The 20198-nt window shown below is 43.1% G+C and overlaps 1 protein-coding gene across 9 annotated transcripts; it reads left to right on the top strand.

Annotated features, from left to right (window-relative positions):
- The first annotated feature begins 26 nt into the window (after positions 1 to 26).
- Snrnp48 (small nuclear ribonucleoprotein U11/U12 subunit 48) lies at positions 27 to 19933 on the top strand. Of its 9 annotated transcripts, XR_015640670.1 has the most exons (11): positions 27 to 209; positions 4535 to 4648; positions 4856 to 4916; positions 5736 to 5810; positions 11209 to 11397; positions 12195 to 12316; positions 14006 to 14094; positions 14536 to 14694; positions 15913 to 16045; positions 17753 to 17938; positions 19737 to 19933. XR_015640670.1 is itself a non-coding variant. In XM_087590018.1 (10 exons), the coding sequence occupies exons 1-10, from the start codon at positions 54 to 56 to the stop codon at positions 19755 to 19757; spliced, it is 1119 nt and encodes a 372-aa protein (XP_087446144.1). In that variant the 5' UTR covers positions 27 to 53; the 3' UTR covers positions 19758 to 19933. The 9 variants fall into 9 exon arrangements, 6 of the variants coding, with proteins under 6 accessions (XP_087446144.1, XP_087446148.1, NP_001099577.1 ...); XM_087590018.1 differs by lacking the exon at positions 17753 to 17938; XM_087590022.1 differs by lacking the exons at positions 15913 to 16045; positions 17753 to 17938 and adding an exon at positions 9618 to 10423.
- Positions 19934 to 20198: the final 265 nt, after the last annotated feature.

The following is a 20198-nucleotide window of genomic DNA, read 5'->3' as shown; positions in this document are numbered from 1 at the left end:
GCCCGTGCGCTCACAGCAGTTCTACCACTTCCTGTCTGAGGTGAGCTGCGATCATGGAGGCCGAGCCTCCTCCCTTGGAAGAGCGGCGTCGGCTGCAGGAGGAGCTCAGCGAGTTCGTGGAGAGCTGCTGCAGGACACTGGAGGAGGTGACGGCGTCCCTGGGATGGAGCCTGGATCACCTGGACCCCGGGGACGAGGTGACGGCCGAGGTGAGGGGCGAGGTCGCCCGGCCTTTTCCGGGCGACTGGCTTCTCGCCGTAGGAAAGGCGCTGGTGGAACCCAGGTTTTTGCGAGCGCTCCATCCCGGTGCGATACAGGGGAGGACAAGGCTCGTTGAGTGCATGTTCCGGGGGTGCTGCTGTTAGGTTTGGCTATTTGCTTCGTCACGTTATAAGAATTCTACGTTGCGTTAGATTCAGTGTTGACTTTTCTCAATCTTGAACCCGGACGCTTCCCACTCGGACGGTATGGATTCTGGGACGATTAAAGGAAGCCTCTAAGGAATAAGCAGCCGACCCCTTAAGAAGTGTATTCGAGTGAATTATCCTGACTTTTGTTTTAATAGGTGCAGGATAAAGGGAATTTGCGTTGCGCGGTGATTTCTTATTTCCTTTTTACTTACCATTATGAGATAACAAGGTTTAAGCTATACGTCAATGGAACTGTTTACTGCGATTTACGTAGAAGCTTATCACTATTGTATTAAAATCGAAGTGGAAATTGGAAGGAAAAACCCTCCATTGTACCTTTACAAGTATATCTGGAGTTGTGAATTAACCAGTATAGCTCATGGCTTAAACCCTAGTAACGATGCTGTAAAATCTATTTGGGGGGCAACTGAGAAAGTTTGAGATAAGAATTAGGTAATTTTAGGAAATTTCCAGGCCACTGAGTAGGGCCCCACCACACCTTCCTTTAATATCGAGATATTGCTCAGCTAGTGATATTAACACTTAATGCTTTGTATAAGACACTACAGTACTTCATTTAAGATTCATAAACCAAGGAGGCTAGATGGCAGCATTTTGCAAATGAAGAAACAAAAACATGAGGGTGGGATTGGCAACTGGAATTTGAATGCAAAGCCTCTGAGGGTTAATTGCTATGCAAAACTCCCAGATTCGACAGTGTACTGTGAGGTGCATGATTATCTGATACTCACTAGAGTAACTGGCTTAAAAATTCTGGTATATAACATTGATAGTTTCTAGGATAGATGCAGTCCAGATAATTAATCACTTTCCACATTTCTGCAATAGTGCTTAGAAGACAACAGAGGCAGTTTGTGAGCTAGCAGAGCTTGTCATGGTAACAGTGAGGGGGATAAAGAAATGACAGCAGTTATATTATTGTGTGGCAAAGTCTGTAATGGGTGGAATTGAAATTTTTGGAGTATTGGTTATTATAGGCTATGATGCGTCAGTAAAAGCATCTTGAAAAGTATATTTAAAAAAAAATCTGCTTGGGGGCTAGAGAGATGGCTCAGTGGGGAAGAACACTGGTTCCTCTTCCAGAGACCCTGAGTTCGATCCCAGCAACCACATGATGGCTCACAACCGTATGGGATTTGATGCGCTCTTCCTGGTGTGCAGGTGTACATGAAGAGCACTCATATACGTAAATACCTATATAAACAAATGTTTAAGAATCTGTGTGGATGTGTATGGGGTATGTCCTGGGTTATGGGTCGAGTTTTACTGTGTTGGGCATCTCTTGTTGTCTTGATATAACATACACCATTCTAGCTGACCCGTGAGCTTCTATTTTCCTTTCTGTCTTCTATCTCATAGTGGGAACACTGAAATTGGAGGTGCATATTAACCATGCCTATCTTTTGCATGGGTTCTGAGGATTTGAACTCGGATCTTTATGCTTCCTTTAGTGAGACATCTCCCCAGCCCTGACAATAATAAGAACAGCAGCAGCAACAACTGAATAGAATTAGCTAGGTCAAGCACAGAGAAGGCATCAGCACACTTAGAAGTCCAGGCTTAAGTGAGAAGATTAGAGAGCCTCAAGAACTTAAGGATGGCTAGAACATTAGGAGGATAATCACTTGTAGACCAACCTGTGTGCCATGATATAAGTGGGGAGTGGAGTGATGGTAGGTAGGGGCCATACAGGTTATAAGGAGCTTTATAAAGATCCTTGTCAGTCATTAGAGAATCTTGGTTTTTGTTGTTTGTTTGTCTTTTTACAAAAGACTGAGGGCAACAGAGAAGGCATAGACAAATTTTAAGTCAGGGACTATCCAAATCACATTTGTGTTTTGGTAAAATACCTACTAGTATTTATTTAGTACTAAGTACCAGGCCTACTCAAATGTTTTCTGTGCATACGCTCACATACTTATATTTATTTAATCTTCATGATATCTTTGTGTGATGAGAGTCTGTTGCTTCTATTTTACAGCTAAAGAAACTGACTCAAGCAAAAGTTAAATATGCTACCTAATTTTTTATAGCCAGTAAATGGGAGAGCTGGGGTTTCCAAAATGGCTCCTTGTGGAAAATGTCATAGAGAGCAGCCATCCTGCATGCAGAGATGGGGAGCAGTTAGATAGCTGTTGCAATCCAGAGAAGGAACGGTGACAGCCTGAATAGGCCAAGGGGCACTGGGGATAGAGAGAACGAAAAGGACTTCAAAGACATTTAGGAGTAAGTACGGTGTGACTCGGTGGTTGCTTGGATGTGGGTGATAAGTAAGGGTCAGTTCTTACTTGAGCAGGTGGCACCTTTCACTGAAAGGGGAAGAAGGCAGGTTTGGGTGCCAGTAGGCTTTTATGTTGTGATAAAATACCCCACCAAAACAAGGGAAGAAAGGAAGGTGTGATGATCAACTTTGACACAATGCAGAATCATCTGGGAGGGGAGTCTCAGTAAGGCATCCCTGGATCCGGGGGAGGGATATATTCACTGGATTGATTAATGTGGGAAAATTCACCCTAAAGGTAGGCATCACATGTGTTCCTTCTCTGCCCGTAATTGTGGATGTGAATAGCTACTCCAGGTCTGCCACTTTGACTTCTCTGTAGGATGCACTGTAACCCTAAACTCTCCTCTGAGTTTTTGCAGGGTTTCTATCACAGCAACAGACACAAAGCTAAGAAGGCTTCCAGTTTAAGGTAAAGTCTATTATGATAGGGAAGTCAGAGCTACAGGAGCGGGAAGAAGCAGGTGGTCCCATTGCATCTGCAACCAAGAGAAGCAGTGAGTCTTTGTGCTCAGCTCGTTTTCTCCTTTTATAGAGTTCAGGAACCCGGCCTAGGGAATAGTTCCACCCACAATTGTCAGCCTCAACCTAATCGAGATGATTCTCTATAGACCCAAGCCCAGAGGCCCACCTCCTAGGTGATTCTACATTTTATCAACTTGAGAGCTAAGATTAACCATCACGTAGACCATAAATTTATTGAATTTATTTTTGTTCATGTTGGACTTTTAGTATAAGGTACTTAATAATAATATAAAGACTAAAAAAATTACTGTGTGTGTATGATGTGGGGGTCAGTCAGGACAGTTGTGTGGAATCTGTTTCTTCCACTTTCTCTGTGGATTGCAGGAATAGTGCTCAGGCCATCAGACATGCTTGGCGAGTGCCTTGCCCACTGAGCCACCTTGTCACAGGTTCCTAGTGTAAGGTACTAAGAGAGACGTGGTCCGATGAGATGGACTCAGGAAACAAGCATACTGAGAGCCAAAGGCAGAGTATTGCTAGGAAGCATATTATTGAATGACAAGGCTAATGATTAGAATTACATGAAATACAGACTGTAGGAGACCAAATAAGAACCGGACAGGTAGAAAGACATGAACCATTTATCAAGAGCTAGAAGTGGTGAGAATGGCTGTAACCCCAGCACTCTGGAGGATGCTTAGAATTGCCATCAATTCAGAGCCAGACTGGGCTACATAGTAGAAGGAGCCTGTTTCTAAAGGAACAAACAAAACAAGGCTGGGAAGCTGGCTCAGTTGATAAAAGTGCTTGCTTCAGAAGCATGAGAATTCCCCAGAACAGTGGTAAAAACATCTGTAATCTCAGTAGTGGGGAAGTGGAGGATCTGGTGGCCAGCCAGTCTAGCCAAATAGGTGAGTTTTTAGATTTAGTATTCGGACTAAGGAAGACACCTGATGTTGATCTCTGGCTTTCACATGCACATTTACACATGCTCCCTACACACGTGTACATATGAGCAACAGCAAAAGAGAGCAAAGATACCGGGTTGACAGCTTTGGACAGGAGATCATGACTAGGAACTCTAATACAACAAGGGTGACATGTTCTTTGGCTTCAGTGGCAGGAAGGTTGTGCCAGTGAGGTAATGGTGGCAGGGGTGAGGAATGGCTGTTAGTGAGGCTGTCGGGATAGTGGATGCTAAGCTTTGAAGGACTGTAAAGAGGACAGAGAGGCTTTAGAAAGATGCATTGAGAGGACTCCCTTCCTTTCCGTACAGATACCCACATTGGATTGAGGCCCACAGAAGAAGAAGCACTAGGTTGTTTAAGTGCTATTTCCCTTCTGTTAATTTTTACAGGATGAAATCACCATATGCCCTTATGATTCCAATCATCGCATGCCTAAATCATCACTACCAAAGCACATGGAATCTTGCAGACTGAGGAAACTGGGATATACCAAAGAGGAAGAGGTAGCATTTGTTTATTGCATAATATCACGAAATTCACTCATTAATAAGTCAGGAGAGTGTTATGAGCCCTTGTAGAGTAGTACTGTGTCTAACATCACAAATTGGTATTTATTTAAATAGAGGTATCATTTATCTCAAATCTTGAAACAGCTATTTGTGCAATCCTTAAGAATTGAAATTTGTATTTGTTTTTTTTTCACTGTCTAGGATGAAATGTACAATCCTACTTTTTTCTATGAAAATTTGAAGATTCCTTCAGTTACTTTGAGTAAGTGTGTTAGATTATAATTGAAATTAGCCTAGTTTCGTATTTTTCTTTTTAAATTAACCAAAAAAAAAATGAATGTTATAGACATGCTTATGACATTTAGAACCTTAAGGGATTAACTTGTGCACAGTGAAGATACTTCATGTGATACAAAAATGGACTTGGTTTATGTTAACTGGAAGTGAAGAGCCTGCAAAACTTTGTACAGTAGGGCAGGCATGGTGGGAAGGCATAGGCAGGTAGATCTCTGTGAGTTCAAGGCCAGCTTGGTCTAAAAGTGAGTAGGACAGTCAGAGTTACAATAATAGATCCCATCTTGCAAAAACATCCAAACAAATTATACAGTAAAGTACATGCCTCACTTCTTGGTTATAACAAAAATATAACCAAAGATATGAGGTAGGACTGAACGTGCCAGGGAAGATGGAAATGTGCTCCAGTCGTGGGCACTGTATGGCCAAAGCCATGATGGGCCTCAAGAGCAGAAGTCCTGTTCCCGCTCGGATGGATCTGTAACTTTTGGTGAGACAGTGCCCTGTGGACTGCCTGAGAGTCTTTATTAGTTTTTGTGGTCATGAAGATGGATCTACTCTCTTACCTGCCAAGCAGATACTCTATCTCCACACCTTAGAGTATGATGTATCTAACTGTTTCAAACAGCGTCTGGGCTCTCCTGGTAGTTACTAGTTTCTCCAGTATGTACCTGCTAATCCTGAATGCAATTATGTTTTTCTGAACTAATTGGAATCTGACCACTTCTGGGTTCTGAAAGAATTCTTATTGAGCTTATAGGCAGTGACGTGGGTTTTTCTTTTTCAGATAAGGACTCACAGTTCCAGATAATTAAACAAGCTAGGACTACAGCTGGGAAAGATGGTGACTGTTATAGCCAAAGTAAGTGCTGCTGTCGTTTTAGCTAATTCGTGAATCAGGGTGTTTGCTCTCCTATAGTCACACATTGTATGTGCCTCTCAGGATCAGTCTTCCATTTAACATGAGATAGCTTACGTCATTCCAACTTTGTCAGCTGTTTCCGACTCAGACACACTAGAGCTCCCTCACACACTCTCTCAGCCTGGGGTGCTGTTTTGGCATTATCTGATGGGTGTGGTTGCCTTGCGGAGAAGTTTTAAAAAACACCATTTATTGAGTAAGCATACTGGATACAGGTGTCTTGGTTTGTTCTGTTTGGGTACAAGTACTTGACCGTGGGAGTTTGTTGAGAATGTTGACGATAACATTAAGACATTGCTCCATTGTTGCTCTCAGAACAGTCCCTCCAAGTCTGTATCTGTGATCTTTTTGGATTTGACCTTTGAGACTCTGGATGCCTTGGAAAGAACTCAGGAGCACAGTGGTTTTTTGTGTGGCTTTAGAGCATCTGTGGCTTCTCGTGCCCAGCTTTGGAGTTCTTCAAAATGTTTCTGCCTTGGAATTTGCCAAAAACAAGGCTTTAAAGAGAATTAGCTAAAGTTCTTAGAAAATTAAAAGAAGAGCTTTACCCAAGTGGAAGGAAGTTAATAGAGTTTAGATTTTTGAATCTGGGTGTGATGTTTAGTTGGCACAAGTGGCTCCACTTGTGCAGAAGGCTGTCGTCCTTCTGTCTTTCCTCACTCTTTCTGTGGTTATCATGGCAGGTTTTCCTCCTTGCTGCAGTTCAGTCTTTTCCAGTACTGTTCTAAGAAGCCACTGTGTCACTCTCTGGACTTGATTTCTCTCAGTGGACTGTGGCTTCAGAAGGAAGATTGTTTTTCTGGTGGCCTCTGTGTCTCGGGATGGTTACTGCCAGCAGCAGAAACACATTTTCCATTTGTTTGCTTGTGCAGCAGATGGTGGTGGCACATGTGTGGTGATGATGTATAGAAGTCCGAGGACGACTGCAAGGGTCAGTTCTCTCCTTCTGCAAGGGTTGAACTCATGTGGTCAGGCTGTGGCAAGCTTCTTTACCTACTGAGCCATCTTGCCATCCTAAATATATAGTATTTCCTTTTAAAGTTCCCATTTTTGTGTCTGCTGACTTCATCTCAGCCTTTAAGCTTACAGATAACTGATCTGTGATTACTTAAGTCTTCCATGATCTCTGATGTTTCTGCTTATTGGCCCTGTTAGTTAATAGACCAGTGCAAATCATTTTTTTTAAAGTGAAGTTTGTTGTGTTTTGGTTTGTTAGTTTGGGGTTTTTGTGAGGTGTGGCGTTTAAGACACTGACTGCTTTAGATGGATTCATGAACTTGCTTTGCTTTGGAGCTGACAAACTACTTCACCGTCTCATCCAGTCTGTATTTTACAAGTAGGAAACAGACCTTCTGAAAGGGCTGGTTTGATACAGTTCTTATATTGTTCGATGTAAAGGCCTTCAGTGCTTTTGTTACTTAGTGAGGTCACCTCGCTGTTCACCTCCCCTCTTTGTTTGAGCCAGGGTCTCTAGCCCAGACTGCCTTCAGTCTTTACAATGTTCTTGCCTCAGATAGAGTTTAGGTGTGTACTACACATCTAACTCATCTTTTTACTTTTTAAAATTTTTTTTTTCCTAGAGCTCTTTCTTTGTGTTTCCTTTTCCCAGCAAACTTGCGTTGGAGAAGTGTTTCCATCTATCTTCATTAGGTGAAGAAACTCAAAGGAGACTTACCTTCCCTAGGTGACAGCAGGGCTGCATCCCGGAAGAAACTCTGACTTGAGTTCTGCTCTGGGTTAGAAATGATCTTCCTGTAGTGAGAGTCGTGCACTGGGGTTCTGGGTGATGTCACCGTGAGAACATCAGACTGCACATCTGTGCTTATGTCAGTACGGGTCACTCCTCATTGTTGGTCACTCTGAAGAGTAAGTGTGCTGCTCACCCCTGCGTACGGAACTTAGGAGGTTTTGTTCTCTGTCTGTAGTAGAGCAATTGCTTTGTAGGATTATGGGAATACACATGGCAAGAGCTAAACTGGGGCTAGCTACATTAGTCGGTAACCTAATCTAAGGAAAAACTACTGTGTACCATGTTGTTATAACATGGGTAAGTTTTGTATAAGTAATTGCTTTAGGAAATGTCAGCTGGTGTGGGTATATAGGACTAGACAGTCAGCTGGTGTGGGTGTATAGGACTAGACAGTCAGCTGCTGTGAGTGTATAGGACTAGACAGTCAGCTGATGTGGGTGTATAGGACTAGACAGTCAGCTGGTGTGGGTGTATAGGACTAGACAGTCAGCTGGTGTGGGTGTATAGGACTAGACAGTCAGCTGGTGTGGGTGTATAGGACTAGACAGTCAGCTGGTGTGAGTGTATAGGACTAGACAGTCAGCTGGTGTGAGTGTATAGGACTAGACAGTCAGCTGGTGTGAGTGTATAGGACCAGACAGTCAGCTGGTGTGAGTGTATAGAACCAGACAGTCAGCTGGTGTGAGTGTATAGAACCAGACAGTCAGCTGGTGTGAGTGTATAGAACCAGACAGTCAGCTGGTGTGAGTGTATAGAACCAGACAGTCAGCTGGTGTGAGTGTATAGAACCAGACAGTCAGCTGGTGTGAGTGTATAGAACCAGACAGTCAGCTGGTGTGAGTGTATAGAACTAGACAGTAAGATTTAGACATTGAGTCCACTCCGTCACAGGAGCTGTTTTGGTTGGTTGGTTGGTTGGTTGGTTGGTTGGTTGGTTGGTTGGTTAGTTGATTGGTTTATGGTGCTGGGGATTAAACTTGGGGCGTCTAAGAGTTAGGTAGAACAGTTCTTTTCAGTGGAGTTGAGAAATTTTATTTGACTTTGAAGTCTTCTTTCTTAAGATTTGATTTCTCTGAATAACTTTTAATGCAATCTGTAACCTTTTAAGAACATTTTTAAATCCCGTGTAGAGTTCTGCATTTTTTTTATCAGGATTATCTTTTGTGACCTACTTATATCTTAGATGTGTTCACATTTGATCTGAGGCCTAGACTCTCTTCACCTGCCTTCTTACTGATTGACGTAGGTGAACATGGAGCTGGGTGTGCTTCCTCATCTGGTTGATGGTGTAAGGTGCACTGGGAAGGTCTGTGGTCATGTTCTCATGGCACCAGTGTGTCAGGTCAGCCTACACTGATGACGTCACAGGAAGTGAGCAGCTAGTATGCATTTTCTTCTGCACCTACTTTGACTAGTTTTATAACAAAGTTATTAATTTTGATCATAATAGTAATTTTATACTTAGTGGTTTATCTTCTTTCTCTGATATTAAGCATTCATGTTGCTGTAAATTTTATTACACGTATTGAGTGAGACGTGGCCATGGTTTGAAATGGGTGTCCTGTGGAAGAATCTTAGAGGGCCATCTGGGCAGTTAGTTTCCTCCCACGGGCCTGTTTTCTTTATCTGATGTTAGGGAGTTAGACATACGTGTGTTGTGGGTAATTTCCCTGTAAGGACAGTGACTGACAGAGAAGAGTGTTCATTACAATAACTTAAAGTTGGATTTCGAAATGGTAAGCGCTCTGGGGATGGGCAGAGGCGGTGAGTGTGTAGCAAAGTCTGATACAGGATGAGTTGTGCCTTGTTTATATTTTACCACAACTTAAACAATGAAAAAAGAAGACACAAATTTATAGCAGTTGCAGTACATAAAGCATATGGAAATTTGCACTTTGAAAACTTACTGTAAATGAAGCTTGTTTAAGTGTGTTTATCCTTTTTTTTTTTTTCAATCAGTTTGTTGCTTAACCTTTTCTGTACTTTTTCTTTTTCAGTAATTGGGGTGAGTATAAAGAGGAATTAGGAACCTGAATGTACTCCTTATTTAAAGATATGCAGTATCCTTTTTGCAAATGATATCCTTTTAAAAGTATCACTCAAGCTTTTGACTTTACCTCAATAACTGTCACTCTTAAAGTCTTGGTTTGGAATTTTGATTGAATTTTAAGAAATTTAAATATTAGTCTATTATAAATAAATTTAAGATTAATTAATAAAAGAAAACATTGAGCTTGATTATTAAACTGTTTTCTACATTTTGTATTTTTTATTTAGATTTTTATAGCTGATAGTCAAAGGAATTAGGCTTATTAAAGCCAGTCTTCTATTGTATGATTGTGGTTAACACCCAGCTGCTAAAGTCTTATGATAGTGCCTCAGCACCCGAGTGATTGGTTGGTGATTTCAGAGGGAGTCCGTCTTCCCCACTCATTTCCAACCCCTTGACCAATAACAGTGTCCAGGTGTCATTAACTGCATCTGGGAAAGCACAGTCTAGGTACCACCACAGCTCTCCTTAATTTGTGGATAAGTCCCTTCACTGCTCTTACGTGAATTCTCCTCTTGCTCTCTCTTGCCTGAGATGCTAGTGAGTTCTGGGGAGGGCCACTGTTTCGCGTGTGCTATGTACCAGCTTTGACTCCCTTAGAGAACCTCGCCAGTGTTAGCGCTCCTGTAGTAGAGACGCTCTCAGTTCTCATGGGAAGACTTGGTTTAAACTGCTTTGTTCACAGTCACAGTCACTTTGTTTCTTTGAGTCTCAAAACAATTTTTCTTCTATGTTTTAATACGTCATATCAAGGTATCGTATTAATTTATTGTTCATTCATGAGCAGACGTTAGAATAATACGTTACTGTTGGGGCACTGTGTTACTTTTCCCACTTGGTTTAGTTAAGCCAGCATACCTCCTCTTCAGGAAACTAAGTCAAGTTTAAATTGTCTTCTGCTGGTCTTAGGAAGTTTAGAATTTCTACTTAAATAAGAGTCTGTAGGCCTGGCTGATCTCCCACCCCTGAGAGCCAGGGTTGCCAGTGTGTGCTACCGTATGGTAGTGCTTAATTGTCCCTACTCTGGTCATTGCACAGATGTCATGAACTTTGAGCATTGAACCTTAATGTTTCATATGAGGTCTTCTTACATATTCTTCACAGTCCCCTAATTTGTTTTCAGAAGCACTAAAAATGTACAGTGTCTATTAAAAATATTTTCAGCTTTTATATGGGGGCTTTCCTAGCCTGTCCTATGCTGTGTCCTTGTAGTCCTAGCTGCTTAGGAAGTGAGACAGGAGACTCCCTTGAACACAAGAGCCTGCACCACCCAGCAACCATGGTAACATGTCTAGACCTCATCCAGAGGGAAAGCAGGGTTTCTGATGCTCAAGTCGTTTCTGTGGTTATTGCTACCTGACTCCCTGGAGTCTGTCTTAACCTTGTTGGAGAGAACACCAGACACTGTGCAGCGTTGCCATTCACCACACCCTCTCCGTATGGAAAAAGTAGTTGGGGTTACTATGGTTATAGCACAGATTTAAGAGTCAAGTCCACGCGCTTCGCCCGTCGTTTACTCTTGCCCTGCTCTGTCTTAGGACTGTATTCTTCAGCGCCTGTTGAAGTTCCTCTGAATCACAAACGATCTGTTTGTGACCTCACACAAGCCGATCGCCTTGCCCTTTATGATTTCGTCATTGAGGAAACAAAGAAAAAGCGCTCTGCTCCTCAAGTCATCGAAAATGACAGTGACCTGTTTGTAGATTTGGCTGCTAAAGTCAATCAAGGTTTGAGATAAATGTCATTTACATTTCTTGTCACTCCATCTCACGAATGTCAAGTGATTTGATTTTTGTGCCACGCGAGGGGCGTCAGGTGGTGGTGTATCATGCACTGACATTAGTTATGAGTTAGTGGTGTTACCTGTGGGGTTTTGCTCTCACTTTAGTGCAGTGTTTCATCTACAGGAACACTACTTGTGTTTATTTACTCTATGGACTGGAATACCTCTGTTCATCTATTGGCTAGAAAACGAGTGATATAAAGTGGCCTGCATAATGTAGATTGTTTTGGAACTTTGTTGCCTCGTAACTTACTGTGCAGGGTTGTTCCTTACTTTATTTCTTAAGATTCATGTGTTTTATGTGAGGACACCGTTGCTGTCCTCAGACACACCAGAAGAGGGCATCAGATCCCATTACAGATGGGTGTGAGCCACCATGTGGGTGCTGGGAACTGAACCCAGGACCTCTGGCTCTGACAGAGCAGCCAGTTCTGTTAACCACTGCGCCATCTCTGCAGCCCGCAGGATTGTTCCTAACTGCTAAGTTCTTCATTTCAAGTAGAGCTAGAGAGAGAGCAGTAGTTAAGAGCTCGTGATGCCCTTGCAGAGGACCCAAGCTCACTTCTCATTACCCTCACTGGGTGGCTTACAGTTACCCGTAACTCCAGCTCCAAGGGACCAGATTCCTTCTTGACTCCCTAGAGACACTCACAGCGACAAACCCACAGACATACATGTGCACACATTAATAAAAATAACTTAAATGCTTGTAAGAGTATAATAATTTTATTCTTTCATTAGATAATAGCCGAAAAAGTCCAAAATCTTACCTGGAAATCCTGGCAGAAGTGAGAGATTACAAAAGGAGACGCCAGTCCTACAGAGCTAAGAATGTCCATATAACCAAAAAGTCATACACCGAGGTAAGTCCACACTCTAGTAGTGCTTTTGCTGAAAATAAACATTTCCCATGATTTTCTAAGTCGATTTTATGTCCCCAGAGGTTTTTCTGAAGTGTCCTGATAATGCCACTCCCTGTTCGTCCTTGCCACTAACATAATCTGTGAAGGTTGCATAGCCTTTTATAGATACTTTTTTGAGAAAGTGGTTCTGTGCTGTGACAAGAGCATGAATTTGGGCTTTTAACTGCCCTTGGCTTGAGCAGGTTGGGTGTTGGGGTATTGGGGAGTGGTTGACACTGGCTGTCTATATAGTCCTCCCTGTTCTGGAGTTCACTTGTAGACCAGGCTGGCCTTGATCTCAGGGATCCTCCTGCTTTTACTTCCCGAATGCTGGGATTAAAGGCTTGTACCACCATGCCCCTCTTCCATGGCTTGAGTTTTGACTCTGGTGTTGGTCATTGGCTGTGTGACTTGCATAAGTTATTTGAGTTTTTATTTAGATTTTATTTAATTCTGCTTTCTGTACACAGACCTGAGTATTGTCCACTGTGTATGTTTAGGTGCCCACAGAGGCCAGAAGAGGTTGTTGAATCTTACGGGTCGGGACTCGAGCTCCCTTGGGAGAACATCTGGGGAGGAACTGAAGTAGTTCATATTCTGTCTTTTATTTTGGTTTGTTAGGTGTAAGAATCGTGTGCCAATGTCCTCACACAGAAGAGTTAGAGACGTAAGCAGAGCAGGAAGAACTATGCACAGCTTTACGTGGTTCATCCCTCGTGGGCACTGGACTTTGTGGACTTAACCATTCTGTTCCTTCATTCTTTTCTAAATTCTTAAAATTCTTAAACAATGTATTTGCATAGTGACGGGCTTCATTCTGATGCTTTCATGGTCCATGCCATTATACTTCACTCTTTACTCCCCATTGTGTCCTGTTGCCTCCGCCCCCTTTGTGGGTCCCCTCCCATCCCTCAGGTTGTCTCTCCTCCAACATTGATGTCACACATCACTACCCTTTCTTATCCTCATTCCCTTTCGTTCTTGATGGTGTCTCACTGTATAGCCCAGGGAATTCTCGAATTTCTTTTTATTGGCATTTTAGACATAGCCACCCAGCAAACATTTTTCCTTTCTATCTATCTCTTATTCTCTATTTTGTATTCATACATAGTTTTTCCTTGAATTGTTCAAGAGTAAGTTCTACCCGTCTTGACCCATTACCCCTAAAATAGTATGTATATATATCTGAAGAACAAAGCTGCTTTCTTCCGTCACAGCATAGGTCCAACTTCACAGGTAACATTGAAATAATACTGCACTACCATTTATTTATTTATTCATCAGTGTGACAAGTGCCTTTACAGTGTTAAATACACTTATCTTACAGTCTGTTACGTCACAACCCTTCCTTAGTGCATTTTTGAGTGATGACAAGCAGTGATTTTTTTTCTAAATAGATTTTATTTTTAATTGCATGTGTGTATGTGTGGCTGTGTGCACTTGAGGGCAGGTGTCAGAAGAAGACATTACATCCCCTGGTCTTGGGTTCTAGGTGATTGTGAACCAGCCATGGATGCTGGGAACCAAATGGTCCAGTGCAAGGGCAACAGATGCTCTTAACCACTGATCCAGCTCCTGTTTTTCTGATTTTATGATCTTAAGTTTTAGAACAACTTCTTGATCTGACGTTTGGTTTTTACTTCTTCCAAGGTAATTCGGGATGTGATAAAGGTGCACATGGAAGAGCTCAGTAACCATTGGCAAGAAGAGCAGGAAAGGGCAGAAGATGGTGCTGAGAAGTACGTCATTGTCTCTCCTGAGGAAGGGTTTGCTTATTTCATTTTATGTTCATGTCAAACCTAGGGCCATGCATGTTGGTAGTGTGCCTCCCGTATGCTGTAATTGTGGACATGGAGCACTGTGTGGCTTAAAACACCTGTCTAATGCGTCACCTGTATATACTATGAAACCATTGCATCTCTATGACTCTTGGTAAATTCAGTGCTCAGAATTACTGCATTTAGAATCGCGATGATGCCGGTCTTAGGGATGAACAACCACATTAGGGAATTCGTTATTAAGTAAGACACTATAGGGGCTGTTTGCGTAACCGCTACCATTGTGGAATATAAAATTATGCCACTGATATGATGTGGAATATTATACTTTAGGTGCATGGTCTGTGTACGGTGGAGACCATTGGTGAGAGAAAGTAATGGATGTTCCTTTCTGTACTGCAGGAATGAGGAAAGGCGATCGGCTTCGGTAGATTCACGGCAGTCTGGTGGGAGTTATTTGGATGTTGAAAGTTCACGGCATAGAAGGGCTCGGAGTAGGAGCCCACACAAACGAAAAAGAAATAAAGATAAAAGTTCTGACTCAAGAAGAAGGAAAGAAAGGCGAGTGTGTGCCCCCGAGGTATCCAGCATTGTTGACTCTGTTGTAGAATGCAGAAGAGTAAGTTATTGGAGTAAGTTAAGGTAGAAGGAATTCATGGGATTCTTCACATTCACTATGTTCAGCTCACAGACTACCATTTAGTGATGGAGTTCCTAGTTCTGTGTGCATGAAAGGCTGCGCCCCACCCATCCTTTGAGACATTGGGAATGGAACCTAGAGGCAAGCGAGCTGTAACTTTAGCTCTTTCTCCTCTCTTCTTGTCATTAATTTATTTATTCACTTTACATCCTGATCACAGCACCCCCTCCTGGTTCCCCCTCACGAAGCTCCTCTCCCACCCTGGCACCTCAAGTTACTGAAGGACTAGGCACATCCTCTCCCACTGAGGCCAGACAAGGCAGCCCAGTTAGGGGGCCAGGATCCATAGGCAGGCAACAGAGTCAGGGACAGTCCCTGCTCCAGTTGTTTGGATCCACATGAAGACTAAGCTGCACGTATTTTGGGTGGGGTGGGGGACCTAGGCCTGGCCCATGCTTGCTCTTTGGTTAGTGGTTCAGGCTTTGGGAGCCTCCAAGAGCCTAGGTTAGTTGCCTCTGTCAGTCTTCTTGTGACATCTCTGTCCCGTCCAGCTCCCTCAGTCCTTCCCCACTTCTTCACAAAATTCCCCAAGCTCTGTCTAATGTTAGGCTGTGGGTCTCTGCACCTGTTTCTGTCAGTTGCTGCATAGAGCCTCTCAAAGGAGAGTTATGTTAGGTTCCTGTCTGAAAGCATAATGGAATAGCTACTATTAATAAGGAAAATGGTTTGGTGCTTGCCCATGGAAGGGTCTCAAGTCGGGTCAACCATTGGTTGGCCATTCCCTCAGTCTCTGCTGTCTCTGTCCCTGCACATCTTGTTGGCAGGACACATTTTGGGTTTAAGGTTTTGTGGGTGGGTTGGTATCCTTATCCCTCCACTGGAGTCCTGCCCAGCTACAGGAAATGGCCACCTCAGGCTCCATATCCCCCACTGCTATGAGTCTCAACTAGAGTCACCCCCATAGACTCCCTGGGGCCTCTCTTCCCTGTCCCAGGTCTTTGGCGTGTCCTAGAGAGTCGCTCCCCCAAGTCCCATGATGGTTTTTGTTCTCTCTCCCATTCTCCATACACTGATCTTTCTCCATATTGTCTTAATGTTTGAGACAGTACTTTATCATTCTGGCCTTGAACTCACTGTAGAGCCCAGGAAGGACTTGGACTTGATCCTCTTGCTTCTGCCTGCCAAGTAGCCTGGATTCTAGACCTAAACCACCAGGTGACCAGCTTGGTGCCTCCCACCTTTCTTAAAAATCTCAACAAAGCTGACATGAAGGTAATGTCTGGGTGAGACAGTAGTTTTGGTGTTTGTTTAGACCTTGTCTTCTGTTGGAATTGCCTTCTCATGTTTCTCTTTACGCTAACTCTTCTGTTGAAGTGTGGTTGGAGTCAGAGACATCCCAGTTTTACCTTTGTTAGTATAGTTTGATAACTAGGAGAATGAATTAATGGTACATGATAAGTGTAGATCAGTCGAGGTCTAATCGTGTACGCCAGCTACCTATTGGACACCCCAGGGCCTCACATGCACCAGGGTTCTAACTAAACTGTGTCTCGCTCTGACCTTCTTCCCCAGTATTTCTGTCCTGGTTAGTGGGATGACCCTCTCAAATTTACCTAAGCCAGAGATCAGGTAGTCATTTACTTACCGCTTACCATCTGGTCAGGTCCAAATTCCTGTGCATTCTGCTATCTGCCTCCCTTCTGTTCTGGCTGGTGTCTGTTGAGAGAGTGATGTTTGCTGTACGTCTCTAAACTTCAATACTGAGAAAGTAATGTCTGCTCCTCTGCACAGATGAATTCTCAAAGTCAGCAACAGCACAATTCTCATTCCTTTGAAAGGCTCTCAGCACCCAGGGTCAGTTTCTATTCGTTTCTTGTACTTTTCTTACCTGTGGAGAGAAGAGTCTGCACTAGTTAACCTGACTCGACTTCTCGTCCGTATCTGTGCTAATTTGCATTGTGTCCTGATGCCTAATTCTTATTTTTATTTGTTTACTTTTTAATGATTGCTTGGTAAACTTTATTAAGGCAAGAAGTATTGCCTTACCTAGCACACTGCTGTTTGCTGCACTCAGGAATTCCTTCCCCACTAGACAGAGTCTTAGCTTCTGGAAGGCAGGGCCCTGCTTAGATTTTGTTTGTTTGTTTGTTTGCTTGTTTGTTTGTTTTTGAGGCATGGTCTCACTCTAGTTCTAACTGTCCTGGAAGTCACTATGTAGACCAGGCTGGCCTCAGGCTCACAAGAGATCTGCCTGCCTCTGCCTCTGCCTCTGCCTCTGCCTCTGCCTCTGCCTCTGCCTCTGCCTCTGCCTCTGCCTCTGCCTCTGCCTCTGCCTCTGCCTCTGCCTCTGCCTCTGCCTCTGCCTCTGCCTCTGCCTCTGCCTCTGCCTCTGCCTCCCAAGTGCTGGGATTAAAGATGTGCACCACCACTTGTGGCTTTTCCTTAGTTTTATGTGGACAGTATTGTCCAGTACTAGCTTCTCTCATGACACATCTCTCCAGAGCCACTGGGTAGAAGAATTAGTAAAACATTTTTTTAAAAAATTATTTATGTGGGCTGGAGAGATGGCTCAGTGGTTAAGAGCACTGACTGCTCTTCCAGAGGTCCTGAGTTCAATTCCCAGCAACCAAATGGTAGCTCACAACCATCTGTAATGGGATCCGATGCCCTCTTCTGGTGTGTCTGAAGACAGCTACAGTGTACTCATATATAATAAATAAATACATCTTTAAAAATTATTTATGTATATGTGTGTGTGCCTGCATGAGTTTATGTGCACCCAGTGTGTGCAGGTGCCCGTGGAGGCCAGAAGAAGGCATTGGCTACCCTAGAACTGAGGCTGCAGGCCCTTGAGAACTGTGTGCGTGGCAGAACTGAACCCTAGGCTCAGCAAGAGCCGTAAACCGTCCCATCTCTCACCCTGGTAAAGCTTAGCCTTGGCCTTACAGTTACAGTTCTGTTCGTCTTTCTGTCACTCAGTCTGTAGGACTAAAGCTAGCCGTGCGTCAGTTCTCTTGGAAGGTGAAACGCCTGCTTAGTTACCTTCTGACGCCCACCACTGCACTCTTCCCCACCCGGCAGAAACTGTACTTGGGCTCTTTTCAGAGTTGAGATCTCTAGCTGGCCCCTGTACCACTCATCTCTGCACTCAGTCCTTTAGATAAGGTGAGTTACACACAGTGGGTACAGCAGCCAGAAGAAGACAGTCAGATATTCCATTAGGCATGGGTCCTCTAGTCATCTAGCATGAACATATATTCAGAGTTAAAGCAGACCTCCAGAGTACAAATCTATTGTGCTTACCTCTCCCCCTTTCTTTACTTTACAGATATCATATGCTACTCCTCTTTCCTCCCTCCAGACTCTTTATACCCCTCCTTGCTCTTTCAAATTCATGGCCACTTTTTTCATTAATTGTTAGGTGCATATATGTGAATGCATATATGTATTCTTAAATATAGTCTGCTCAGTCTGTATGGTAACTATTTATATTTTTCAGGACTGGCTACTTGGTCACTCTTTGGTCAGAATACTGTTTCTCCTGCTCTCAAAATTCCTTAGTTGCCTGTAGTTGTTTTCTAGGGTTGAGGCCTAGGCTTTCCCAACCCACTTTGGCACGCCTGTTGTTGGCCTTGTTCAGGCCTGTTTAGACAGTTGCATTACTGAGAGCTTACGGGTATAGCTTCTGAAATTACTAGGAGACACGGTCTCTCCCTGATCCTCTGCTCTTAAAATCTCTATACCCCTCTTCTGCAGTATTCCCCGAGCCTTAGGTGTGGGAATGTTTTGTAAAAGTGTGCATGGGTCCTGGACTCCACAACTCTGCGTTTGATTAGTTGTTGTGTTCTGTAATGGTCTCCATCTGTTGTAGAGAGAAGTTTGCTTCATAAGGGATAAGGTTACATTTAACTGCAGATATAAGGACAAATATTTGAGTGTATGGGATTATGCTGTTAGAACAGTGGTGGTTGGAGGTTCTTGTCTGAGATCCATGAGTTCACTAGCCTTGGGTAGCTGGCTAGGTTTCTATTCCCCGGCATGATTTCCCTCTCGTTGAGCAAGTCTGAAGTCCAATTCGAGAGCTTCATAGTAGCTGGGTAGGATCATCTCTTGCTCCCCCCCTTGCTTGTCTGTGGTCTTCTGGTCCCATGAGAGCTAGTCCTCAGGGAAAGACCATCTAATTTTGCCAGTTCCAGCTCAGGGGCCTCTGAGCCCTGTGACTGATATGCATGGTGTCTTCAGCAAAAGGGACTTAACTGCCACCTCTGGGGGTGACCGAGGGCCATAGCAATGTGCTGTAATGTTCTGGGAGCTTCTTGGACAGCCTCCCCAGCAGCTCAAGAAGGCTTTTCATGCCTGGTGTGGGGGTTTTGTTAGGTGGTCTTTGGCTCTTGGAGGGAGTATTGTCAGCCATGTGAAGAAATTTATATAATCTGTATATTTGTAAACATATTTATAAGTTACGAGTTTTGGGGTTTTGTTGTTTTTTAAGGTAGATGATAGTTTGATTCCTTATGGCTTTCAGTATTTTTTTTTTTAATTTCAGTGTGACTCTTTATGGCTTTTTCAGAAATCTTTATTATTATTTTGCTTTCCTACTTCCTTATTCTGTGTTTATCTTCCTTCCCCTCTCTAATGAGAGCAACCCCCATCTTGCTTACCTGTATTTTAACCTTGATTTTAGTTTAATAATTGACTTTCCCTTTTTATTCTTAAACTGTTGTTCAGCTGGGAGTGATGACATTACATGTCCTTGATCCCAGCACTCAGGAGGCAGGAGCAAGTGGGTTTCTGAGTTCAAGGCCAGCCTGGTCTAAATAGTAAGTTTTAGGCTAACTGAGGCTAAATAGTGAGACTCTGTCTCCAGGAAAAAAAAAGTATTGCCAGCTTACTATGGTTTATGTCTGATGGAGATGTATTGCTGTTATTAAAATGTTTCATTATAATTTTGTCTCTATTTCAGGGATGGAGAAAGACATCATAGTCATAAAAGAAGAAAGCAAAAAATATAATCAGATTGTAAATGCATTAATTATGCTTATGAAATAAATATGCTGATATTTAATTATTATCTTTGCATAGGAGAAAATGGCTGTTAGGGTAGTGTAATGCTTATTACTTTAATAAATTCTTGAACCCACGGGTCAAAATTGTACCTTACACATTTACATTTTCCTTCTATTTTAATAGAGTCTTGTTATTTGTTTCATTTTTGGTCACATATCAGCTTTCTTTTTCATAAGTCAGTACTTGAGATAGGTAGATTACACATGAAAACACTCTCTCTGTAGTAGTTGAAGGGAGGCTGGACTCCGCCCTGGCAGTGGCTGCTCCTTCTTACTATATTGGAGGCTTGTATGGGGCTGCCATCCCACAGTCAAAACTAACGCATAACTGTTCCTGTCTGAGACCTGCAAGGGTGGAA

This window comes from Rattus norvegicus, chromosome 17 (assembly GCF_021556685.1).
Source record: "Rattus norvegicus strain SHRSP/BbbUtx chromosome 17, alternate assembly SHRSP_T2T, whole genome shotgun sequence".
In the NCBI taxonomy this organism is placed as follows: domain Eukaryota; kingdom Metazoa; phylum Chordata; class Mammalia; order Rodentia; family Muridae; genus Rattus; species Rattus norvegicus.
This window is presented reverse-complemented; position numbering and strand designations above follow the sequence as displayed.

Bases quoted from the DNA above. Each gene is read 5' to 3' on its own strand.
- Snrnp48 (XM_087590018.1), top strand. From the start codon at position 54: ATGGAGGCCGAGCCTCCTCCCTTGGAAGAGCGGCGTCGGCTGCAGGAG. The intron at 4,917-5,735 runs GTAAGTGTGTTA...TTTCTTTTTCAG, and splicing joins GATTCCTTCAGTTACTTTGA to ATAAGGACTCACAGTTCCAG. The intron at 16,046-19,736 runs GTAATGTCTGGG...TCTCTATTTCAG, and splicing joins TCAACAAAGCTGACATGAAG to GGATGGAGAAAGACATCATA.